The sequence below is a fragment of the Lepidochelys olivacea genome (genome assembly GCF_965140295.1).
Source record: "Lepidochelys olivacea isolate rLepOli2 genome assembly, chromosome: 3".
NCBI lineage: Eukaryota > Metazoa > Chordata > Testudines > Cheloniidae > Lepidochelys > Lepidochelys olivacea.
In genome coordinates, this window is record NC_140413.1 from 197,403,147 (window position 1) to 197,425,497 (window position 22,351).

A 22,351-nucleotide genomic window follows, 5' to 3' on the forward strand; every position below is an offset into this window, starting at 1 on the left:
CCCTGGGGCTCTGCTCTGGGGCTGGCACCAGCCAGGCACTGCCTTGGGGCAGCAATCCCGAGTCGGCCAGGGCGTGGGGCAGGAATGTGACTCCCTAACGAGCAGCACTCAGCCTCTGTGCCCTGGGGATGGGGAAGGCAGACGCAGGATAGCGGGCCGGCTTCGATCATTGCTACTGCGCATGCTCACGTCGCTTATGAACAGAGAGGGGGCGTGGTTCCTCCCTGCTTCGTCGGCTCCCGCCCCGGCTCGCGCCCCGGTTGCCATAGCAGCGGGTTGGCTGCGCCTCGCGCGGCCAGCATGGCGCTGCCGGATCCGGTCAGAAGGCGGCTCGGCTCCTTCAGCCGGACTGTGTTCAGCGACAGCAACCGCACCGGCCCGGAGCGCCGAGGCAGCGGCGGCAGCCTGGGTAAAGTACCGCACCCCCCTGCCCGCAACAAAGATGGCGGCGGCGGCATCCTCACAGGGGAGAGAGGGAGAGGGTCGCCGCCAGGAACGAAGATGGCGACGCTAGCCTCGCTACAGCGGGGCGCCGGGTAGCGCCGGGCTCCACCGGGCGCTGATGCGACGGCGCGTGCCTGCCTGGTTCCGCGGTGTCCCCGCGTTCAAAGGCCCCGGATGGGGGGGGGGGAGAGAATGACCCCCGAGCGCCAACAGCTTCCCCTCACCCCAAGGGTGGCAGCAGCTGCCGCGGGGCGCGGTTCACCCCCTGGCTAGAAGTAGTGAGAGCAGCCCGAATACAGGGTGTCCGCCTTTCAGTCCCCCCGCTACTCACACTGTCCCCGCACCGCCGCTTGGCCCAGGTACCCCGCGCAGCCTGGCCGTGAGGCTGCCTTATTGGGGGCTAGAGCCTCGCTAGGGGGCCGGACTGGAGTGCCAACCCCACTTTTGTGTTCAAAAATCACCAGTCAGGCCTCCCACCCCTGAACTCAGGAGGCCATCATCAAAATCATGAGATTTAACAAGTATTAGGTTTGTGGTTGTTTTTCTGTGCCTTGTGGTTTTGAGTTAATAGGGTTTTGGCCGCTTCTCTTGGCAACCATGGGGGCTAGAAACAACTTAAAAATGAAAGCTGAGATTCTCACACAATCACAGGACTCCAGAAGCTGGGGCTTTACAAAAAGCACCAAAAATTATGAAACTTGTGGTACATTATGGGATACCATTAGACATCAGCTTAGGGCAAAACATACTGTGCCTTTCTGTGAAAATATTACTGTTCTGATAACCACTGATCCCTTCACATTTAGCCAGGCACTCAAAGTAACTTGCCAGATACTACTACCTAGCATTTTTCATCCAGATATCACAAAGCACTTTAAGAGATCAAATATATCAGGCTTCCACTGGCACCAAATTTAGGGGATATTTTAGGTGTTTAAATTTGAGTTGGACCTGCTGAAACAGGGACACTTAACAGGAAATACAGGTGAGGCAATCATAAAGAGGACCTTCCACCCCCACAAATGGTGGTGATTGCTGATTCTTCTATGAGCTGCACTTTGAGTAATGTGAGAAACTTTCAACAGTCAGCTTATTGATCATTAATTCAAGATTTAATGTGATATCAATAAATTGGATAATGGGAGAAGGAAACTTGCCAGTTGAAACAAAACTGTTCCCTGATCTCATTTTTTAAGGACTTGCTTTTTATACTTTTGTGTGTCTAGTTTTTTTGAAACTATGTGCAAATTCTAAATACTGTAGAACTTCACCTCCCACTTAATATTGCAGGGGTCAAAGTTTTGTTTTTCTGGGTTTTAGCAGCTAATTTTCTTCTCTCCATAGTGTTTGATTTGGAACTCCATTTTCTTTAATGTACATTCCAAACTGGTGGTTCTCTTTTTAAAAAAGCACAGTGGATTGACATTGCTGGAGTCTAGAATTTTCTATACAAAAGAAAGGTATTGTGTCGAGACCAAGTGATGCAAGATTCCCCACCAGCATGCCTGAGTTCTGATCTTTAGGGATCAGTTTTAATTTGAGGATAATCAAATATATATGCTCATTTAAGCCTACGCCCTGTTGATGAGACTACCACATTGCTAAAGTCAGGCCTCAGGAGCTCAGAGTGCAGGTCAGTTCAACTGCACTGTCTACTCTCCTGAGCTGGCCTGCTCTCCTTTTGAGCTTCTCTTCCACCCATTCATGTTTTGCAAGTATGGCAGCAGAACAGCTGCTTAACCCCTTCCTTACTGGTGTAGGTTTGCATACACTTTCACACGTAGATTCTTTAGAATACAGTTGTGATGTAGCAGAATTCTTCTGTTGCACATTTTAACACATTATACTTAACGTTGAACTTGATTGATCTCATAGTCCAACCATTATTCTGTTGGTTGAAGTTGCTATGTCTTAAAGTAGAGGTTGTTTTTTTTTTTTTTTTAAATATGGTATCTCATAGAGCTGGAGGGGACCTTGAAAGAGCATCAATTCCAGTCCCCTGCCTTCACAGCAGGACCAAGTACTGTCCCCTTATTTTTGTCCCAGATCCCTAAATGGCCCCCTCAAGGATTGAACTCATAACCCTGGGTTTAGCAGGCCAATGCTCAAACCACTGAGCTATCCCTCCCCCAGTAGCAGCTGTTTCTGCTGTATGTAGGAAAGAGAACATCTGGCACAGACCTTGGGTGATGATGATTTCTCTCTCTCTCTCTCTAGATAATGAAATTGTCTCCAGTTTGCCATTGCAGATGTCCCTCTATTTCAACCTTTATTTTTTCCCATTTTGGTGGGTGAGCAGTGTTGTCATGCTCCAGCTGAAGGTAAGTCCTGAGGGAACATATCCCCTCCAACATCTGTGGTGCCTGTCTGAATCTTATTTCCTCACACTGTCTGCAAGACTATGGGTTTGTCTTCACTACCGGGGTAAGTCGACCTAAGTTATGCTACTCCAGCTAAGTGAATAACGTAGCTTAGGTCGACTTACCCCAGTGTCTTCACTGTGCTGCGTCAATGGGAGATGCTCTCCGGTCAACTTACCTGAATCTTCTTGGGGAGTCCACTAGAGAGCGCTCTGCTGTCGATTTAGCAGGTCTTCACTAAGTCGATACCCACAGCATCAATTGCAGCAGCCTTGAGCTCCGCGGGAGTGAAGACAAGCCCTAATATTCGGCCCTTCTACTCATTACCTTCAACCCAGACATGGAAAGTGATACTTAATAGAGTGCAGTGTCTCCGCAGAAATGTCAGAGTAGTTGGAGGGACAGGAGTTCATGACAGAATTAGTGGCAGGTTTGGTTGGAGGTTGACTGAAAAATCAGGGGCTATGGCTTGTTGGGTTTCAGCAACATTGACAGTGCTGCATGAATTTCCAGATCACAAATACCATAAGCTTCTGTAGAGCCTTATAAAATAATGATAGTGCATTCCATCCCTCTGGAATTCCTACTTTCTTCCTCTCTCTAGTACCCAGTCTTGCCAGATTACTACAAGTTCATCCTGGTCACAGTAATCGTCCTAGTCTCTCTAATTGAGGCCATCCGACTGTATCTTGGATACATGGGCAATCTGCAGGAGAAGGTATGTTCTGTTGACCTCCTTGAGCATCAGTTCAGGAGCCCTAAGGGGCGGAGTATGATGCTTTGAATTAAAGACACATCACAATTACATTCACTTATAAAGGAGCACTTAGTAATTGGACTTGAACCAGGGTCCATGTCCCTAGGTAAATGCTCTGTCAGTTGAACTAAAGGAGCTGGTCACTTTGCACAAGTGAGCAGGGGCTCCTTTGTTTCTGAAGTTCACAAAAGGACAGAATCAGACCTGGCCTTTGTAAGCCTCCTGGAATAAACAAAGGACTTAAATTTAGTCTCTCTATGTTGTGGGGTGGACGAGGAGCACACACAAACTTCAAAATCACCTTCATATTAAATAATTTACTTCCCTCATTCTGGTTTTATGCATTTCTCCAGTCTGAGCCTCTCTTCTGCCAGTTATGCTCTTTCAGTGTCTGTCTATCCCTTTCATTCCCTCATTTCAGTTCCTTCCCCCTTTCTTGTTTTTTTGTTTTGGGGATACCAACCTCATTTTCCCTCTCTCTTTTCTTTGATTCCTGCTCCAGCGACCTCACGTCACTGAAACCATCCTCTTCAGCTTCATGCAGCTCTCTGGAAGCCTTCCGTCATATGGTGGGTCTGCTTAGAAGTATTGTAGGATAGAGTAGTGTAGCATGTGATGCTCCTAGAGCTGGCTGATCCAGGGAGCAAGGGACCAGGCTCACCAGGCTCTGTTCCATACTGATACATACTGACACTAAACTTTCAGTGCAAGTCTTCTTTTTCTGCCTCTCTATTTGTTGTTTCCTTCTGTCCTGGCTTATTGCTCTGATCATTTAATTCTCCTTGTACCTTGCCCTTGGAAGACCATGCTTCCTGCTCCAGTCTATAGCACTACCTTAATGATACTGATAGAGGGAAACTGATGAGAATCAAACTATCCTCACTAGCTTTACTCTGCTACTTCATGTCACCTGAGCTGCTGAACATCCTATAGACTTCATTGCCACAGATGCGACCATGTGTCTACTTTTCCCTGTCACTTTGGGGTGGGGTGGGGGAGTAAAGAGGATCACACTTGGCTGGCAGTTATGGCAAGAACAGTGGGGAGGCCAGTGACCACATTTCACTCTGCTTCTGCTGTTACCAGGATGTTTTGGGCTCACAAGGTGCAGCAGTAGGGCTAGGACTTCTCTGCAGAGATTTTAGAAGGTGATGGGAACACCAGGGAAGCCCATGATCATCCAGTGAATTTAACTCCCTGAAGCCCTGGATTTAGTTGAAAGAAAAATCGAAATAGTAAGCTGATTTCAGAGTAGTTGTTGGCTAGACATTTATGTTATCTCTTTGTTTCATAGTAGAGCTGGCTGGAAAATGGGGTTTCCCCGGCTGGAAAATGGGGTTTCCCCTGCTGAAAATGTTGACTTTTCAGCAACAATTTTAAACTGAAATACTTCAATTCTGAAATGCTACCACAGCACATCAGGGGAGTTCTGGTTCACATACCACATGCTCCTCTTATTCTTGATCAGCTTTGCTCAGTGCTTAGACTGTATCATATGTGATACATCACTGTCTCCTCTCTTGTTTAAGGGAGCTGGTGCATCATGGGAGTTGCACAGCCACATTGCATCATGGAAGATGAAGTTCAGCTAGGAGCCAAGCCCATAAGAATGGGTGCGTGAGGCAATTCAACTACAATTCCCATGAAACACAGCAGTGGTATAATCAATTAAAATTTTCACATTTGGGGCATTATTATTTTGATGAAAGATAGACATTTTCCACAGAAAGGAGATGGTTTTTGGCAAATAATTTTGTTTAGTCAAAAACCCCAATTTTTCATTGAAAAATAGTTTAGACAAAACACTTTCAACCAGGCCTATTTCTTAGCAATTCCATAGCATACGCAGGCTTTGGGAAGAGGGAGAATGGATTTTTTACAGGATACATGTTTTTGGTATGTACTCCAACTGTGTACACATTGCTTGCATTGTTCAGTTGCCATGCTTTAATAACAGTTGATATTAGACGTGATGTCTTTCTGTTGTAGGTCCCGGAACTGGCTGGCTTTTGGCTCCTAAGTCTCCTCCTGCAGTTGCCCATAATCCTCTTCTTGCTCTTTAATGACGGTCTGAAGATCCAGCCACTAGAGCGAGCAGTCCACATCATTTTTGCCCTCTTCCTCACCTTCCAGGTCATTGCGGCTTTTCTTGCCTTGAAAAGAATGGTGAACCAGCTAGCAGTTCATTTCAGCCTTAAAGAATTTGACCAGCTGGATGATCATCCCAGATCTGATTATCTAGCCTGGAAGAAGAAGAGGGTGCAGGCTCCATGGCGGGTAGGACAAAATTTTGAGGAGGCTCCTCCATCAAATATTGATTGGGAGTCTGCACTCAGGGCCTGACAGGTTACTAGGATAGAGCCTCAGGATGAACGTCTCTTGCTGCTATAGTCCCATTGTTCCCATTTCTTTGGCTCATTCTCAACCTTCCTATTTGTCAGAGACCCTAAAAGTAGTTGTTCTGCCACAGCCAACATTAAAGATGAGAGATCTGAACTTTGCTGCAACATCACATTGGCATTATTAGCTCTGCCAGTTATACAGTTGATTTCATTTGTATACAGTTATTCATTGGATGAAATGCCTGCGGCGTGGAGTTGGTAGGTTTTATACTTATGCAAACTTTAATTTTTTTAAATTGTGTACAGAAGATTTTTACTGTTCATGATTTTGCACAAGGATATTTTGTTTATAATAAATTCATATTTTATTCATTTTAATAAAATTTCACACTATATAGCCTCTTCTGTCTACAGATCTTAGTACACTGTACAAACGAGTTTAGCCTCACACTAGCCCAGTAAGATAAGGAAGTATGCAGAAACAGACATAGAAAGGGATGCAGAAACTACAGTGATGGTCATGCTACAAGAACTTAAAAAGCTTCAAGGACAAAGTTTCAAAAGTGACCTTTACCTTTGGATGACTCCATTATTGGGAGCTCCAGTCAGAGAAACTGTTAATTCAAGAAAACACCATTTGGTTCAGCTGAAGTTTTGGGTACCCAGCACCTCAGAGTTAGGGCCTAGTTGTCTAAAATGGAGCACCCAATAACTGAGCCACACAAAATTACAGGCCATTTAAACATTTAGATATGTGATCTGCTCAAGGGAATACAGGAAATCTATGTCAGAACAAGATATATAACCCTGGTCTCATTTTCAGGTCTCTGTATTAATGTCTGGACTATCCATTCTGGTAATGGCTAAAAGTTTGTTTCTCAATATTTGGTGATCAAAAGTTAATTTAATTTCTTCTTGTGGATCCCTCTGTCTATCAGCAGAGCAAAGGCAGTTGCATATGGATGCAGGGCAGGGCTGGTACATGGACACAGGGTTAATGAAAGGGAGAAGGGTAAAGAGGATAGGGAATCTAATTGCACTATGAAGGAAAGATGCTATTTGGGTAAGGATGGGATTTTTGTAGGCCCATTAGAGTCTTACAGTGCAGAGAAATGGATAGTGGCCTTGTCTCATATCAAAATTGGATTTCCTCGGTGGGCAGGAGAGAGGGATGTTGGGTGACTAGATTCTGCAAAATATTCATTTAAATGTTATCTATTAATAAAATTCAAACCTGATGGAAGCAAGTACTTGCAGCAGCGGTTGCCCCAACTTGCACCAGGTCTGGCTTTGACTTATTTTGCAGAAATATGACAAATTGGAAGGAATTTGTAAGCAGGAAGTTACCTGAAGTATCTGAAGAAGTATTAAGATTGGGGTCCTTCATTCAGAGTCTGTAAGGGAGACACAGGTGAGTTTTAAGCATAGGAACTCTGGCCCTGCCCATGAGTTTTGCATTTAGAAGTTATACCATTTGAAAAATCCTTTTTTTCCCCAATAGTCCTGGGAATTCCTTTCTAAAATAAAAAACCTTTTAAACTGTATGCAGTAGCACAAATTGTCATCCTGCCACTGTGTAACTACTGCACAAAGCTGAGCTTAAATCAACCGTTAGAAATCAGAGCCCAGGTCACCTCAAAGAGAAACTTTTCAGAGGCAATTAAAATAAGGCCTGGAAAACAGAACAAGAGACCCTAATAGGCGAACCAGAAGTATCAATTCTTGTTTATCTCTTCACTAAGGAGTTAACACAAGGTATAACTCAAGTGTTTCTGTTAACTCTATTCTACACATACACAGAAAACCCGCTAACTTATTTGTGGTTATGGTAACACAAATTGGTTGGTACAAGTGGGGATATAGAGCAGACCTTGAGTGAGCTTACCTCCTTAGCCCCCAATACAATCTCTCAATAGTATTGATTAGGTTAGTGCTGTGATAACAAGTGAGAGCTGCTAGTCCTCCAGTGCCTTCCCTACAATTCTCTTAGGGTCCCCTGTCCTGTAGTCTTGTCTTGCTATCTACTTGTTCCCTGCTTCCTGACTGAAAGTCACCTCCTGCTGCATACAGGTCTGCCTGGCCCTCATTCCCCACATTCGCCCACAGCGGCCAGTATCAGCAACTGCCCTCAACCACGTCTGGTAGAGAGCTCCTGTTTTGTGATAATGGTGCCAAGGATGACACATTTTCAGAGTGCTGACAGCTGCAACCAAGGTACTGGTGAATCTCTGACTCAGGTCTTACAGAGTCCACAATTTTGGGAACAAGAATTGAAATGCCAAGATGCATGATGACATTTTGAATAAACTGGCCAGGTGTAGAATTCAATTAACAGAACCTCAGTGCTGGAGAACATCAAAGGGATTAAGATGCTTGTACCTCTAGAGTGCCCCCTTGTGGACAGAGGTTGCTCTGTGGCACCCTGCCTCTTTGGTCATCGTTTCTCTTCAGGTTTCAGAGTAGCAATCGTGTTAGTCTGTATCTGCAAAAAGAAAAGGAGTACTTGTTGCACCTTAGAGACTAACAAATTTATTTGAGCATAAGCTTTCATGAGCTACAGCTCACTTCATCGGATGCATTCAGTGGAAAATACAGTGGGGAGATCTGTGAGAGTGATGGGTCGTCCTTCAGGATAGGTTGTAGATCATGGATGATGCGTTGGAGAGGTTTTAGTTGGGGGCTGAAGGGGATGGCTAGTGGTGTTCTGTTATTTTCTTTGTTGGGCCTGTCCTGTAATAGGTAACTTCTGGGTACTGTTCTGGCTCTGTAAATCTGTTTCTTCACTTCAGCAGGTGGGTATTGTAGTTGGGTGGATGCTGTCAAGATTAGCCAGCACATGGGGCTATCCACCCTGTTTCATACTCCATGAAGTGAGGGCAGCCTTGCCTCATGCTTCCCTTACTTTCCTTAAGTGGGTTCTGCAGAGGGGTGCTTCCTGCCCACCAAAACTCATCATCAAGCCCATAACCTATGAGCCTCCCCTTTTTAACCCTAACCAGGTAAGCACGACCCTTCATCACCCTAACCCTGGGCTGCGGAGCCCTTCTGACCCCAGTGTTAACCCTAGGCCGAGAAGCCCTTACTTTTGTAACCTTAACTTTATGCCAGGGAGCCCTAGTAATACCAGGGAGGGAGCCCTCCAGACTGCAACCGTAACCCTAGGTCAGGGAGCCCTACAAACCCCAATGCTTACCCTAGGTCAGGGAGTCCTAATGACCCCAACCTAACCCTAGTCCTGGAATTCCTATGGGCTGAATGCCACGCATAAGCCGGGAAGCTGTACCTTTTGTGACCCTAATCCTAGGCTGGGAGCCCTATCCTTTGAAACCTTAGCCTTCGCTCAGGGAGACCTACTGACCCCAATGCTAACCCTAGGCCGGAGCACTGCTCTTTTCAACCCTTACCCTAGGCCAGGGAGCCCTGCTGACCTCTAGCCTAACTCTAGGCCAGGGAGCCCTGTCGATCCCAACTCTAACCCTTAGGCAAGCAGTCCTACTCTTTGGAATCCTATCCCCAGGTCTAACCCCAACATTGCAAGCGTTACCTTTTCTAACCCTAACTTTCACCCTGGGAGCTCTGCGATTTGTAACGCTAACCCCAGTCTGAGGAGCCGACCTTCATTGTGGGATGGAGGAAGAGTGGACACACTTTCAAAATCACCCACTGTCGAGGCTAAATCCCCACTCTGTCACTCCGAATGCAGAAAGTGAGGTCCCGCAAGGATTCTAAAAAATTAATACTGGCCACTTCAGGCTTGTATTACACTCCCAAGGTTACAGCTTCTCTCTGACCTTGGCTTGGTAAACGCTGCCACCACCCAAATGCAAAAAAAACCCCTTTTAACCCAGGAAGGAGCAGTTGGGAATTCCTCCATATGGGGTACGCTCAAGCCCTTTCCCCATCCCTTCTGGGGAAGAGCTGAGAAAGAAACACAGAAAATTAACTGTGGCTACCAGCTAATCAAACAACATGCACAAACCTCTTAGGACACCAATAATCCAATCCTGTTCTTAAAAAAGGTAAATTTTATTAAAAACAAAAAGGACAAAATACTTTTGGAACTTAGGCTTTTGCTAGATTTTAAAAGAGCAATTCCAAAAGTTAAGCATCCAAAATAGCTTTCTTGGGGGTTCAGCTTAAAGGTTACAAGCAAAGAAAAGCATCTGGGGTTAGCACAGAGGAGTTCCACAAGCCTTAAAAAATAAACAGAAATAAACCTGATCAGGTCGAGCTAAACATTCTGATCTATTTACACCATTGGGTTGTTAAAAGTAGTTCTAGATATCTGATTATTTTCATATCTCTTTTAACTTTACACAGCATTCCTGCTGCCCCGTTTCTTCAGCCCAGAGAGCAACAGACAAAGGGAAAGTGTCTTTCCCAATTTTAAAAAGTTCTACCTTCCCACTGGCTCTTTTGGTCAGGTGCCCACTCCTGTTCTTTTACCTGTGGGCTTGTTAACTCTTTACTGGTAAAGCAAGCAGAGAACAGATACCAAGAGGGATTTTACAGCTAACTGGGTGGCTGGGTGTGCATCAAAGGGAGCTACTCCCCCCCTTCATGTATCACACCACTATTAAGTAACATACTCCCCACATTCTGGTCTTTTACATTTCTCTAAGCAGTGCCTCATTTCTGTCAGTTGTGCTCTCTCAATGTCTATCCCTTTTATCTCCTCACTCCAGACCCTGCCAGGCTTTCTTCTGTTTTTGTTCTGGATTCACTTCACACTCTATTCTCTGATTCCTGCTCCATGACTGAAACCATCATCTTCAGTTGTATGGGGCTTTTCAGAAACCATTAACTCTGCTCCTTCAGTCAGCAGTTGTGCAGGGACTGATTTATATGCTATTTTGGTATTTTATTCTATGATTTAAAGTAAGGGTAAGATAGTAGAAGGGAGGGAAGTGAAGCTGAATCAATATAAGAAACCAAGCCATATTCAGGCATGCAATGGTGAATACAATAGAATTAGAACTGGGAGATGTGTGCCACACTAAAGGATTCATATGCCATCAAACAGCCAGTGACTCACACACACAACTTTCAGATTTTCAATAAGCTAAGTAGTTATTCTCAATGGCTCTTCCCTTTAATGCAACAGCTTTAAATGTCAAAGTTCTAAATAATGTCATTAAAAGGAAAAACACCCAGCCAGAACTCAGCCTCCCACATTCTCAGATAATTTTACTTCAAGAAACTAAATTTTCCACAGGGGCAAATTCTGGGCATGAAAGTAGTTGGCTTCAGTAGACATTTTTTGCTTCAGCCAAAGAAAAGAGGAGTGGGCATAAAATTTGCTGAACACATACCTCTTCAGATTAAAGATCAATTTAAAGATGGAGCATAGCTGCTGGGTTATTCATAACAATGGGCTTGTCATATGCTCCCAGTCAAAAGCAAAAAAAAAAACAAAAAAAACTTTTGAAAAGAATTTCTTTAAAATATTCCAACACTTTAGGGAAGGGGAAATTATACTTGAAGGAGACTTCAGCTGTACACCTATTCTTCACTGGGACAGAGCTGATAAAAAGACAAAAGAAGGAAACAGGTGCAGCATTGTTTCTATACCAACAAGTCAATCTCTCAGATTTCTGGAGGGAATTATATCCAGTGGAATGAGATTACACGTGTATTCATACCCTCATCAACTAGACTAGAATAGATTTAATATTAATCTCTAAATCCTTAATGTAGCAGCAAAATTTGCAGAAATTGGCAAACAGTCAGTTCTTGCCCCATTGGAAGTAATAAGAGAAGGTTACTTACCTGTAACTGCAGGTTCTTCAAGAGGTGTGGTCCCTACTGTATTCCACTGAGGGTTACACATGCACACCATGCATCGAGAGTCGGAGATTTTGAAAGGTAGCGTCTGTGGGTCCATGCATGTGCCCTGGCTTGCCTCATGCTTCTGTCCAAGGTGATAAAGGGCAGGGCAGACCGACTGTATCTTCAGTTCCTTTTCTACCATGAATTGACCAATCTGCAGTAGAGGGGAAGGTGGGTGGGAAGTAGAATACAAATAGGGACCACACAGTCTGAAGAACCTCCAGTTACAGGTAAGTAACCTCTTCTTTGAGTGAAGGTCCCTATTGTATTCAACTGAGGGTGGTTGACAAGCAGTACCTAAGTTGGAGGAGGGTGTGAGGATGAAGATGGAATGATCGTGTGGAGAACTGCCATGCTGAAGGAGGCATCTGCTGCAGAGTCCTGCACTAAGATGTACTGCGCTGCAAAGGTGTGTACTGAACACCATGTGGCTGCTCTACATATGTCTACAAGCGGAACATCTTGAAGGGAGGCTGTGGTTGAAGCCTGAGCCTTCTCGTGGAGTGAGCCCTGTAAGTGAGCTCACAGTTGGTAGCAGAGTTTAATGCAACCGGAAATCCTTTTGGTGATTCTCTGAGAGGAAATGTCTTGTCCAGAGTCTCGCTGCTACTGCAACAAATAGTCGAGGAGACTTCCTGATTGGTTTCATTCTCTGCAGGTAGAAGGCCAGAGCTCACCGTACATTGAGGGAATGGAGTCCATGTTCCTGTTCAGAAGCATGTGGCAGAAGCCAAACTGGTAAGTGGATGGCTTGATTGATGTGAAACTGGGAGACCACCTCTGGTAAAAATTTGTGGTGTAGATGTAGGGAGACTTTATCTTTGTGGAACACCATGAAAGACGGGTCCGCCATCATTTAGCTCTGAGTTCACCAACCTGTCTCATGGAAGTAATTGCAAGCAGGAAGGCGACTTTCGTGGAATGGAGGGACATAGAGCATGAAGCTAATTGGTCAAAGGGTGGCTTCACTGGCATAGAGAGAACTAGAGTCAGGTCCCATTGGGATGCAACAGGTGGGAAGGTTCTGATGACGGATTTGTCAAAAGGGAGGTCTTCAATGGTGTTTTGGACCTCCTTAGGAAATCCAGAAGAGTAGACATAGGGCTCTCTACACATGATTATCGTCCATTGCATCTACCACAGATTGAAGGGTAGTTCTGGCCACGAGCTTCCCTTCTTTAACAAGTGCTGGAAAACAAGCGTGATCGTGTTGTGGAAGTCTATCAGCAAACTCCTTGAATTTGGTGTAATTCAGGAAATAGGCTTTGTTAGCCAAACATGGCTAGTTCGTGATCCTAAATTGCAGGCTGGAAAATGAGCATACTTTAAGACCCAGAAGATCTAAGCACTTCCCTACTTTGTCTGCTGAAGTAAATTGAGGGTGCTGTTGTTTAGATCTTTCTGCAGCAGCCTGGGCTACAAGGGAATTTGGACATGGATGTGAAAAAAGAAATTCAGAGCCTTTGGCTGGAATGTAGTAGCATTTTTCTGCTCCTTTGGAGGTAGCTCTGCATGTGGCCGGTGCCATACCATTCTGGAAGGTTCCAGTGTGGCTTCGTTAATCAGCAATGCTATTCTTGCCAGCACCAAGATGTAAAGGATATCCTGAAGCTTGTGCTGGGAATCTTGAATCTCCTCTAAAGGGATTTGGAGTTCCTTCACAACTATCCTGAACAGCTCCTGGAATTCTCTGAAGTCATCTGGCAGGCAAGGAGGTGATGCAGCTACCATGTGATCAGGAGAGGAAGAGGGGAATCTTGCTGATTCCAGCAGAGGTGCTGGAACCAGGCTAAAAAGTTCTTCCAGTATCAGGTCTGTATGCCTGGTGGAAGGATCCCTCAAGGGGGAAGGAGGTAATGGTTCCCTTGTGGATTGGGCCAGTCCCGGGGGGGGCTATTGTGCCCAGGGTACCCAATATGGCCAGTAAGTCAGATCCGATGTAGGTGGTGGGGCTCCCCATGGCATAGGGTACCATCGTCTCCGTGGTGGCTGGGGTGGTAAGTGTTGCCATGGATGAGGTGGTTTCTGTGGTGCATAAGGATGGTAAGCTAAAAGTTGTTCTTCTCCTGGTTCTGAGTCATCAGAGGAGGAGAAGATGGATCCCATTTCTAATGGTGGTATCGTCAGAGCTGGTGGAAGACTGTAGAGCATCGATGCAGCGGGTAAGGGGCCCCAAACTGAGGGCATGTCCCTTGGTGGAGATTTAATCTCTCTAGATGTGGAAGGGCCCGATATGGAGGGGGGGAGGTAACTCCAGATCCAGGAAGGCAAAGACCTCCTGGGGAACAGCTATGGTTCTGGATATTCCTGGTGTGAGAGACACTCTTTCCTTCCCAGTCATTGCAACCAGGTGCTTGGGTCTTTCCCAGCGCGAGAAGGTCCTGAGCCTTGTGGGGTGCTGGGGATGGTGGTACCGATAGATTGGCACCCAGAACCACTGGGTCCCATTGTTTTGGGGTCTTTTTCTAGTGCCTTTGGGACTTAGACTGTACTCCGTTCCCTTGAGCTGAGCTGGTGGAAGGAACTTCCATCTTCTTTTTGATTTGGAGGAAGACTTAGCCCCATGCTTATGGGAGTACTTCCTTATCTCTCGACTAGGCCCCACCCTGGGGGTGATTCCACCGGCACCAGACTTGGATGTAGTGGGAGGTGCACTCCTCCACGAATCAGGCTGATGTGCAGGGAGGGTTCCCTGGCCTGGGTCCGAGTGCAGTCTCATGGCTAGCTCCATGAGATGTTTCCAGAGGCAAAGTGCCCAGCCTTTTCGGGTGTGGCTGGGGAAGGATGGACAAATATTGCACCATGCCGTGATGTGAGCTTCTCCCAGGCAGTGCAGGCAGCATTGGTGGTCATCGCTGCCCAAGAAGGATCACAGGCAGGAGGCACAAAGTTTGAAGCCCGGAGTCCTGGGCATAGTCCAGTACTGCATGTGGGTATGGGGGTAGGGAGGAGTGAAAAACCCTAGTCTATCTAAAACAACTGGCGCTAGCTACTATTTAAAACTTTTAACACTAGAAAGAACTAAATCTTATAATCTACTATAAAAACTGTTTTAAAACTATGTACAACTGTCATGTCCAGAAGCGCATCAGAGACCAGGACACAGAGCTCTGATACAGACCATACGGCGGTGAGAAGGAACTGAAAATGTAGTCGTCCAGCCCTGCCATTTATCACCTTGCACCCTATCTCGCATCATGCTTCCGTTCATGTGCAGACCAATGGACGCTACTCCGCATGCATGGTGTGCGCTTGCGTAACCCACAGTGGATTACAATAGGGACCATCACTAGAAGAAGAATGGATAGTTGGGATGGGTGCCAAAGATCAGTTTTTTGGAAAATGTTTCTATAGGACCAAGAGTGGATTGCAGCAATAAAAGACGACATTGTTAAACACTTTCAAATAAATTTTGCAGACAATATAGGTCTTCTATGGGAGGAAGGTAGAGCAGTAGTTAGGGACAAGTTTATAAGCAAAGCATCATAGAATCATAGAAGATTAGGGTTGGAAGAGACCTCAGGAGGTTATCTAGGCCAACCCCCTGCTCAAAGCAGGGGCAATCCCAACTAAATCATCCCAGCCAGGGCTTTGTCAAGCCGGGCCTTAAAAACCTCGAAGGATGGAGATTCCACCACCTCCCTACGTAATCCATTCCAGTGCTTCACCACCCTCCTAGTGAAATAGTTTCTCCTAATATCCAACCTAGACCTCCCGCCCTGCAACTTGAGACCATTGCTTCTTGTTCTGTCATCTGCCACCAAATGCCATAGCTGTTATACAAAGAGAAAAGAAAAGAAAAGAAAGATTAAAACTAGAACAGGAGTTAAAGTGTTACAACACATTCATAAAAACATGGGTTCAAAAAATTATACAAATAATTAACTAATTAGGGAAGAATTGGCTATGGTGATGACAGGTGCCACTGAAAAAAGCTATTAGGTATATGAGCAGATATTTTATGAAAAAGGAAATAAAAATAAGTTATTGGTTCAAAAACTTTAAGGGTTTCCTGAGCAACTCACTGTTCCACCAATTTAAAAAAATCAGTAAAAACACCCTAATGAAATTCTAGATAAAGAAATAACAGAAAGGACAATACCAACCTCTGTGGCAATGGTAATAGGGCAATGCCATGTGCCGTTTTAGCTGGACGGCGGGGCAACCTGCAATGATTTGGAAACCTGTGAACACTAAATAAATAACTAGCTATTTTTTTTTAAAAAGAGCACATAACAACTTTGTCATGGCAATGAACCACTGCCAAAATGCCGGCAATTGCGTCTCTTGCCCTGGTTCTTCTTCTTCTTACCAAAATGAGAGTCGCATTAGTACGCAACATTAGGTATGGGGCATTGCTCTGAGTTGGGTCCATGTCTTGCCATTGGTTAGAACCAAGGCTGTGGACAGAAACTGGGGGCGTGCCAGGTCAGAACTGGTTTGTTTTAATGAGTCACTGGGCTCATACATTCTGGGGATCCTGTGTGGAAATGGGACAGGCAAGTTCTCCCACTGCATACTGTGAAAGCACTCTTAGAACCGCACCGTTTACTGAAGCGCTATGAACCTTAGGTTGTGCCCCCTGAAGTCTTCAGTCCACACACAACTGAATAGAGCACCAGCATGGATTCAGAGCATGATTCCACACCCTACACCAGTTGTTCTGTAGGACTCCCTTGTGATGGGCTAACACAAGGGAAGACACTTGAGGATAGATCACTCAAGTTAATTCTGTCGGGCAGACCCTTCAATGTTGGGATGAGCAAACTTTGAAAGGTTTGGTTGTAGAAGTACCTGAAGTCCTGGATGCACTTGAATCTTTCTGATATTTCTGTATCCTCCTGGGACTGGTAAATGCAGATGTGCATTAAAAAAAATTAGAAATCCCAAAGCTATACAGCATCTCAGAAAAGGTTTGGCTCAAGTTTTGATCAGTTATTATATACAAACTAGTTCTCTCATCTATCATCTTGGTAGACTGGCTCCTATCCCATCCTTCACTACAATCTAGACACTATATACTCCATGGCAAGCTGAACCAAAATGTATGCAGCAGCTTCAGATTTTTTAAATGTAAAGTTATTGAATTAAATATGAAAATAAATTGTATCAAACAGCAGTGTACTCCTGTGGGGGCTTATTTTACATCATTTTGAGATCTCCATCCTGTTTCAATTTTCAAGATGGCATTGATTGTCAGCTTGAGAACTCAGAATTAAAACTCCATTAAGATTCATAGCTGGAGCAGTTCACACCTGGTCATAGACTCTGTGCAGACTCAGAAAAATATCACTGCATGGTTTTGCACTGTTCAGCTTTTCAAGGTTACCAGCAATCATAAAGACTAAAAACATTTTTTAGTGAAAGCTGAGATCCTGGAGCACACTTCTCTGGCACGGGATAAATTTTGCAATAAATTCCATGCCTGCAGAATTGTGAAATGTAATGGGGCTCTGACGGTATCATACTATTGCTGCCATGCTGAAGTGCTACATTTCAGATACCGAAATACACCATTTCTAGATGTCAGGCCAAAAAACTTATGCGAATGCTTCAGTCCTTTTCCCTCTTTTACCCTCCACACAGATGATTTGTATTTTTTTGTTCATTCATTGTATTCCATAGACATCAGGGATAGGACAATTTACCTGGGCAGATCAGGGGTGTGTGTGTGGGGAAGCCTTGAAAGATACAGGTTCACTCATCACAATCAGTTCAAGGGCATGCAGGTTCCTTTCCCTTTCCCCACCTTTATCAATAGGGATGATCTTTCAGGAGTCAGCTCTGGAGAATGTTGAATTTCTTCCCTACCTCTGAAGAAAATGCAATGCTCCTAAAACAGACTGCAGCCATTAACTACACAACTGGCTTTTTGTTTCTGACCAGCTCTTAGAGTGAGTGAGCATAAAGGGCAGTAGTGACTTTCCTACAGGGGAAAAACTAAAAGCTTTGAGGGTGGAATGGACAAAATAGAAAAAATGAATTACAAAAAACTACTGATAAGGAGGCAGGGAAGGGATTATCCAAGCTGGTAGCAGCCAGCAACAGTGAAATGTGACACAATAAAAACTGGGTCATTGAGTTGGGACAGCCCTAGGACATAAAAGACTGGAATGAAGGAAAGCTCTGGCTTACTTTGTTCTCAAATATTGAATTTTTTTTCAGATGCATAAAGCACGAAATATTACAGTGATAAGCCAAGATTGAAAACACAGCCAAGGGGGGAAAAAAAGTCTTGAAGGGATTGTTTTAAATGTGCTGAAAGAATCATTTGGTTTGGTCCTAAACATCACGAAGAGTAAATTGACACAAGGATTATGCAGAGTGACGAGGCACTGAAGGCAAATGACAACAAGAGCACTGCTGTTTAACTTCTGTATTTGGTATAGGGTGTAGCATTTGATGTGTCAGGGAGCGGTGTCAGAGCTTTGTAATGCAAAGAGAAGATTTGTAAATGTTTGTATTCTTATTAATATTTTCAAGGACAACTTATAATCATCTGTTGGGAAAACAGCTCAGTTTTTTAGAGACTTTAGTGCTCTTCAGCAGAGTACCTTATTCTCCTCACAGCAAACAGGACAGTGTTCGCAAGAAAAAAATGAAGTACATTTTTAACTCAATGCTTGGGAAATAAAGGTGAAATTTCCTCCCTCCCCCCCATTACACAAAGCCCCAATTATAGGTTGCGTGTCTGTCAAGGTTCCTCCCCCACTCTGAACTCTAGGGTACAGATGTGGGGACCTGCATGAAAAACCTCCTAAGCTTATCTTTACCAGCTTAGGTCAAAACTTCCCCAAGGTACAAAATATTCCACCCGTTGTCCTTGGATTGGCCGCTACCACCACCAAACTAATACTGGTTACTGGGGAAGAGCTGTTTGGATGCATCTTTCCCTCCAAAGTACTTCCCAAAACCTTGCACCCCACTTCCTGGACAAGGTTTGGTAAAAAGCCTCACCAATTTGCCTAGGTGACTACAGACCCAGACCCTTGGATCTTAAGAACAATGAACAATCCTCCCAACACTTGAACCCCCCCTTTCCTGGGAAATGTTGGATAAAAAGCCTCACCAATTTGCATAGGTGACCACAGACCCAAACCCTTGGATCTGAGAACAATGAAAAAGCATTCAGTTTCTTACAAGAAGACTTTTAATAAAAATAGAAGTAAATAGAAATAAAGAAATCCCCCCTGTAAAATCAGGATGGTAGATATCTTACAGGGTAATTAGATTCAAAAACATAGAGAACCCCTCTAGGCAAAACCTTAAGTTACAAAAAAGATACACAGACAGAAATAGTTATTCTATTCAGCACAGTTCTTTTCTCAGCCATTTAAAGAAATCATAATCTAACACATACCTAGCTAGATTACTTACTAAAAGGTCTAAGACTCCATTCCTGGTCTATCCCCGACAAAGACAGACTATAGACAGACCCACAGACCCTTTGTTTCTCTCCCTCCTCCCAGCTTTTGAAAGTATCTTGTCTCCTCATTGGTCATTTTGGTCAGGTGCCAGCGAGGTTACCTTTAGCTTCTTAACCCTTTACAGGTGAGAGGAGCTTTCCCCTGGCCAGGAGGGATTTCAAAGGGGTTTATCCTTCCCTTTATATTTATGACAGTGTCGAACTCCACAAGGGCTGGTGAAGATGGAATTTATACCCCGGCCAGGAGCAGGTCAGGGGCTATCAGCCTTTCCACTATCGCCCTTCCTTTCCTCATGCACAGTGGTTCCCAGCTGCTGAATTCCTGTGAGTGTGCACCCCAGTAGCCCCATCCCAAATCTGTATTCCGGGCTGCCTTATTTGGAGCTGGTGTAGAGCACCCTTCCTGGCAAGTAGACCAGAGTGTGACAACCCCTTGTTGCACAGCCTCTCCACTCATACCATTCTGGAGAAGGTTGGCAGCATGTAGGATCCTGTATAAATATCTTCTGGCCCTGAGAGTCCCCCATACCATAAACAAGAAGTAGCTGCATTGAAATAAATGGAGGCGAAAACTTGTGTCATTGAGAGGACAGTCAGGCCCCATTTGGGTAAACAAGCAAGCTCTCAAATAAGAAACCCCAGCATTCAGTTTAGCAGAAGCAGTGCTGATGAGTCCTGCGCTAGGTCCTTGGGTATGGCCAAAATACACAATTCTCCATATGTCTAAACCAATTTTATGTTGGGGTAAATCCTTTGATGTCAGTGGAGTTACAACCAGTGAAAGACTGGTGTAAATGAGTGGAGAACCAGGCTGACAGAATACGAGGCTTAAAGCTCTCTTTTGCACTGCCCTGCTCCTTGGGCGGGTCAGGGCATGTTTGCCTCCCTGAGCTGCACTGCTCTCACTTACAAGGTAATGTCCACCATGGACTGGAAACACAGGGTGCCAGAAGATTGTCCTGACCCCTTTTATAGCTTTTCCACCACTCGGGCTAGCAGCAAGGAACTGCAAGGTGCACCTGGGGGCTCTGTCCCACTGAGCAGCTACCCCACACCCAAGGAACGTCACCCCCATCCTTAGTCTGACTTCATCGTCAGCAAACAGAAGGCAACAAGAACAAGAAAACTGACCAATAGGTAACTCTACTGTTGTTAGAACAATAGGACTAAACGATGTGTTTTCATCATTAAATCTGAGAATCCAGGGGACATTTTTATAATTTCACCACATGGTCGGCTGTCACCTTACTCAGGCTGTTTGATGATGATGATATACTACTGTGGGTTCATCGAAAGCCAATGGCTAGAATCTTCAATAGTGGCTGTCGTCCAGTTGCTAATATAAAAGCCCTTCTGTGACAGAGTGCTGGGCAACAGCTTTTATTGAGTACCGGAGGTGGGCAGCCACAAACCTGCCCACCTCTGAAGGCCCCTCTCCCAGCCTAAGGGGAGGATCGACTAAACCCGGGGCTCAAATTATTTTGGGGGACAATTAATAAGAAAACAGGGACAGGAGTGAGGTCATTGGGCCATAAGCAGGGAACCGGAGGGGGCTACTGAGTAGAGTGCCCCAGACAGCACCCACTGCTCCTCAAAGGTGTCCAGGGAGCCAGCAGATGCAGTGCAGAGGAACTCTGGTCACATGATCGAAGGGAGGAACAGGGGTAGTCCCCACTGTTGCAGAGCACTTCCCTGTCCAGCATCCTCCTCCTGTTGTTATAGATGGCCACTTTGGCCAGCACCAGGAGGAGATTGACAAGGAGATCTCGAGACTTTGTGGGGGCTGGGCAACAGCAGCTGAGCCAGCCCTCTTGTCACTGCAGCTCTAATTAATTACTCCAGAGCAGACCTCATTAAGAAGAGCTTTGCCTAACGGATGAACTGTTTGTGGACTTGAGCAGAGGCAGGAGTGAGCCAGCCCTGCTATGCCTTCACAGACAGGGTATTTGCTACCTCTGCAAAGGTTCTGCTTAGCACCTACACTGTCTGGTGGCTGTCTTCACTCCCACATGGTTTGTAAATATTTAACGTAGACCCTGAACACAGCAACATGGAGCAGGCATTAAAGATACAACTGTCAACTCACTTGAGTGAGAAATGTGGTGTGATTTTTTTTTTCAGCTTCTTTGAGAAGTTCATAGAATATCAGGTTCAGAAGGGACCTCAGGAGGTCATCTAGTCTAACCCCCAGCTCAAAGAAGGACCAATCCCCAATTTTTGCCCCATCAGGGATTGAACTCACAGCCCTGGGTTTAGGAGGCCAATGCTCAAACCACTGAGCTATCCCTCCCTCACAGTTACTAACTTCTACAGATTATTAACCTGAAATTACATAAACTTGAAACTTTTAATTCTAAAAATACAGTTGGTTGGTTTTTTAAATCCCAGAACCTCAGAAATTGCTCTTGTAGTATTTTAACTGATTTAAAAACCTGAAATCTAAAAAACAATAACTGAAAAATACCTGAAAAATCTTTTAGTGACATTTGTTTAAGAATACATTTAAAATATTGCCATGTTTTCCAGCTCTATCTCTAACATATTGTATACTTTTAACTGTGGTCATTACAATACATAACTCCTGATCTTAGTTACAGCCTGTATTAAAGTTATACATGGACTGTATGGTTCATCACAATACAGAGCTATTTAGGCACATTCTGAACATTTCTGCTGGGATTGTTTGCTGAAGTCCTACTTAAGAGCTACTTTCATAGTTGTACTAGAAAGCAGGAGTCAATGTCAACAGTGCAAACTCCTAAATGAAAAGAGTTGAGGTTTGAAGTATTTGATGGTGATCTTAATTGTCTAGAATGCTGAATGAAAGCAAGATTTCTGGAGATGCCCTTCTATAGCAAACATTTCACGTCACCTGCCAGCTGATGAGCATATTGGATTTTTCTGTCAGCAATTAAAAACAATCGGCGATTTAAAATCCGAGCCAAGTATTTACAACTTAATTTTAGGGCTGTGTTAATTTTTAGGATTATATATGGGGAGGCTGTTTGACACTTCACTCAGAACTCATCAGGATGGCAAACCTCACATATTTCTGTCATTTATTAAAGTGAAATGGCCTAGATTTTGAAGAGTTACTAGTGATTTTGGGTGCCCAACTTCATACCTTAGAACGGCCTGATTTCTGAAAGAGCTGAGCACCCATCCTCTGAAAAATCAGGCCCTTTAAGGTGTT

General features: G+C 44.7%; 1 protein-coding gene across 1 annotated transcript; it reads left to right on the plus strand.

Moving 5' to 3' along the window:
* Positions 1–239: 239 nt before the first annotated feature.
* Positions 240–16,789, plus strand: TMEM17 (transmembrane protein 17). The gene is made up of 7 exons (XM_084624246.1): positions 240–409; positions 2,662–2,765; positions 3,409–3,522; positions 5,551–5,838; positions 12,391–12,470; positions 13,810–13,894; positions 14,814–16,789. Exons 1-7 carry the CDS (start codon positions 301–303, stop codon positions 14,844–14,846), a joined length of 813 nt encoding a protein of 270 aa, XP_084480372.1. The 5' UTR covers positions 240–300; the 3' UTR covers positions 14,847–16,789.
* Positions 16,790–22,351: the final 5,562 nt, after the last annotated feature.

Excerpts from the sequence above, each read along its gene's own strand:
- TMEM17 (XM_084624246.1), top strand. The coding sequence starts at position 301 with ATGGCGCTGCCGGATCCGGTCAGAAGGCGGCTCGGCTCCTTCAGCCGG. Across the intron at positions 3,523-5,550 it reads TGGGCAATCTGCAGGAGAAG|GTCCCGGAACTGGCTGGCTT; the intron begins GTATGTTCTGTT and ends TTTCTGTTGTAG. Across the intron at positions 5,839-12,390 it reads GGGTGCAGGCTCCATGGCGG|GTAGAAGGCCAGAGCTCACC; the intron begins GTAGGACAAAAT and ends CATTCTCTGCAG.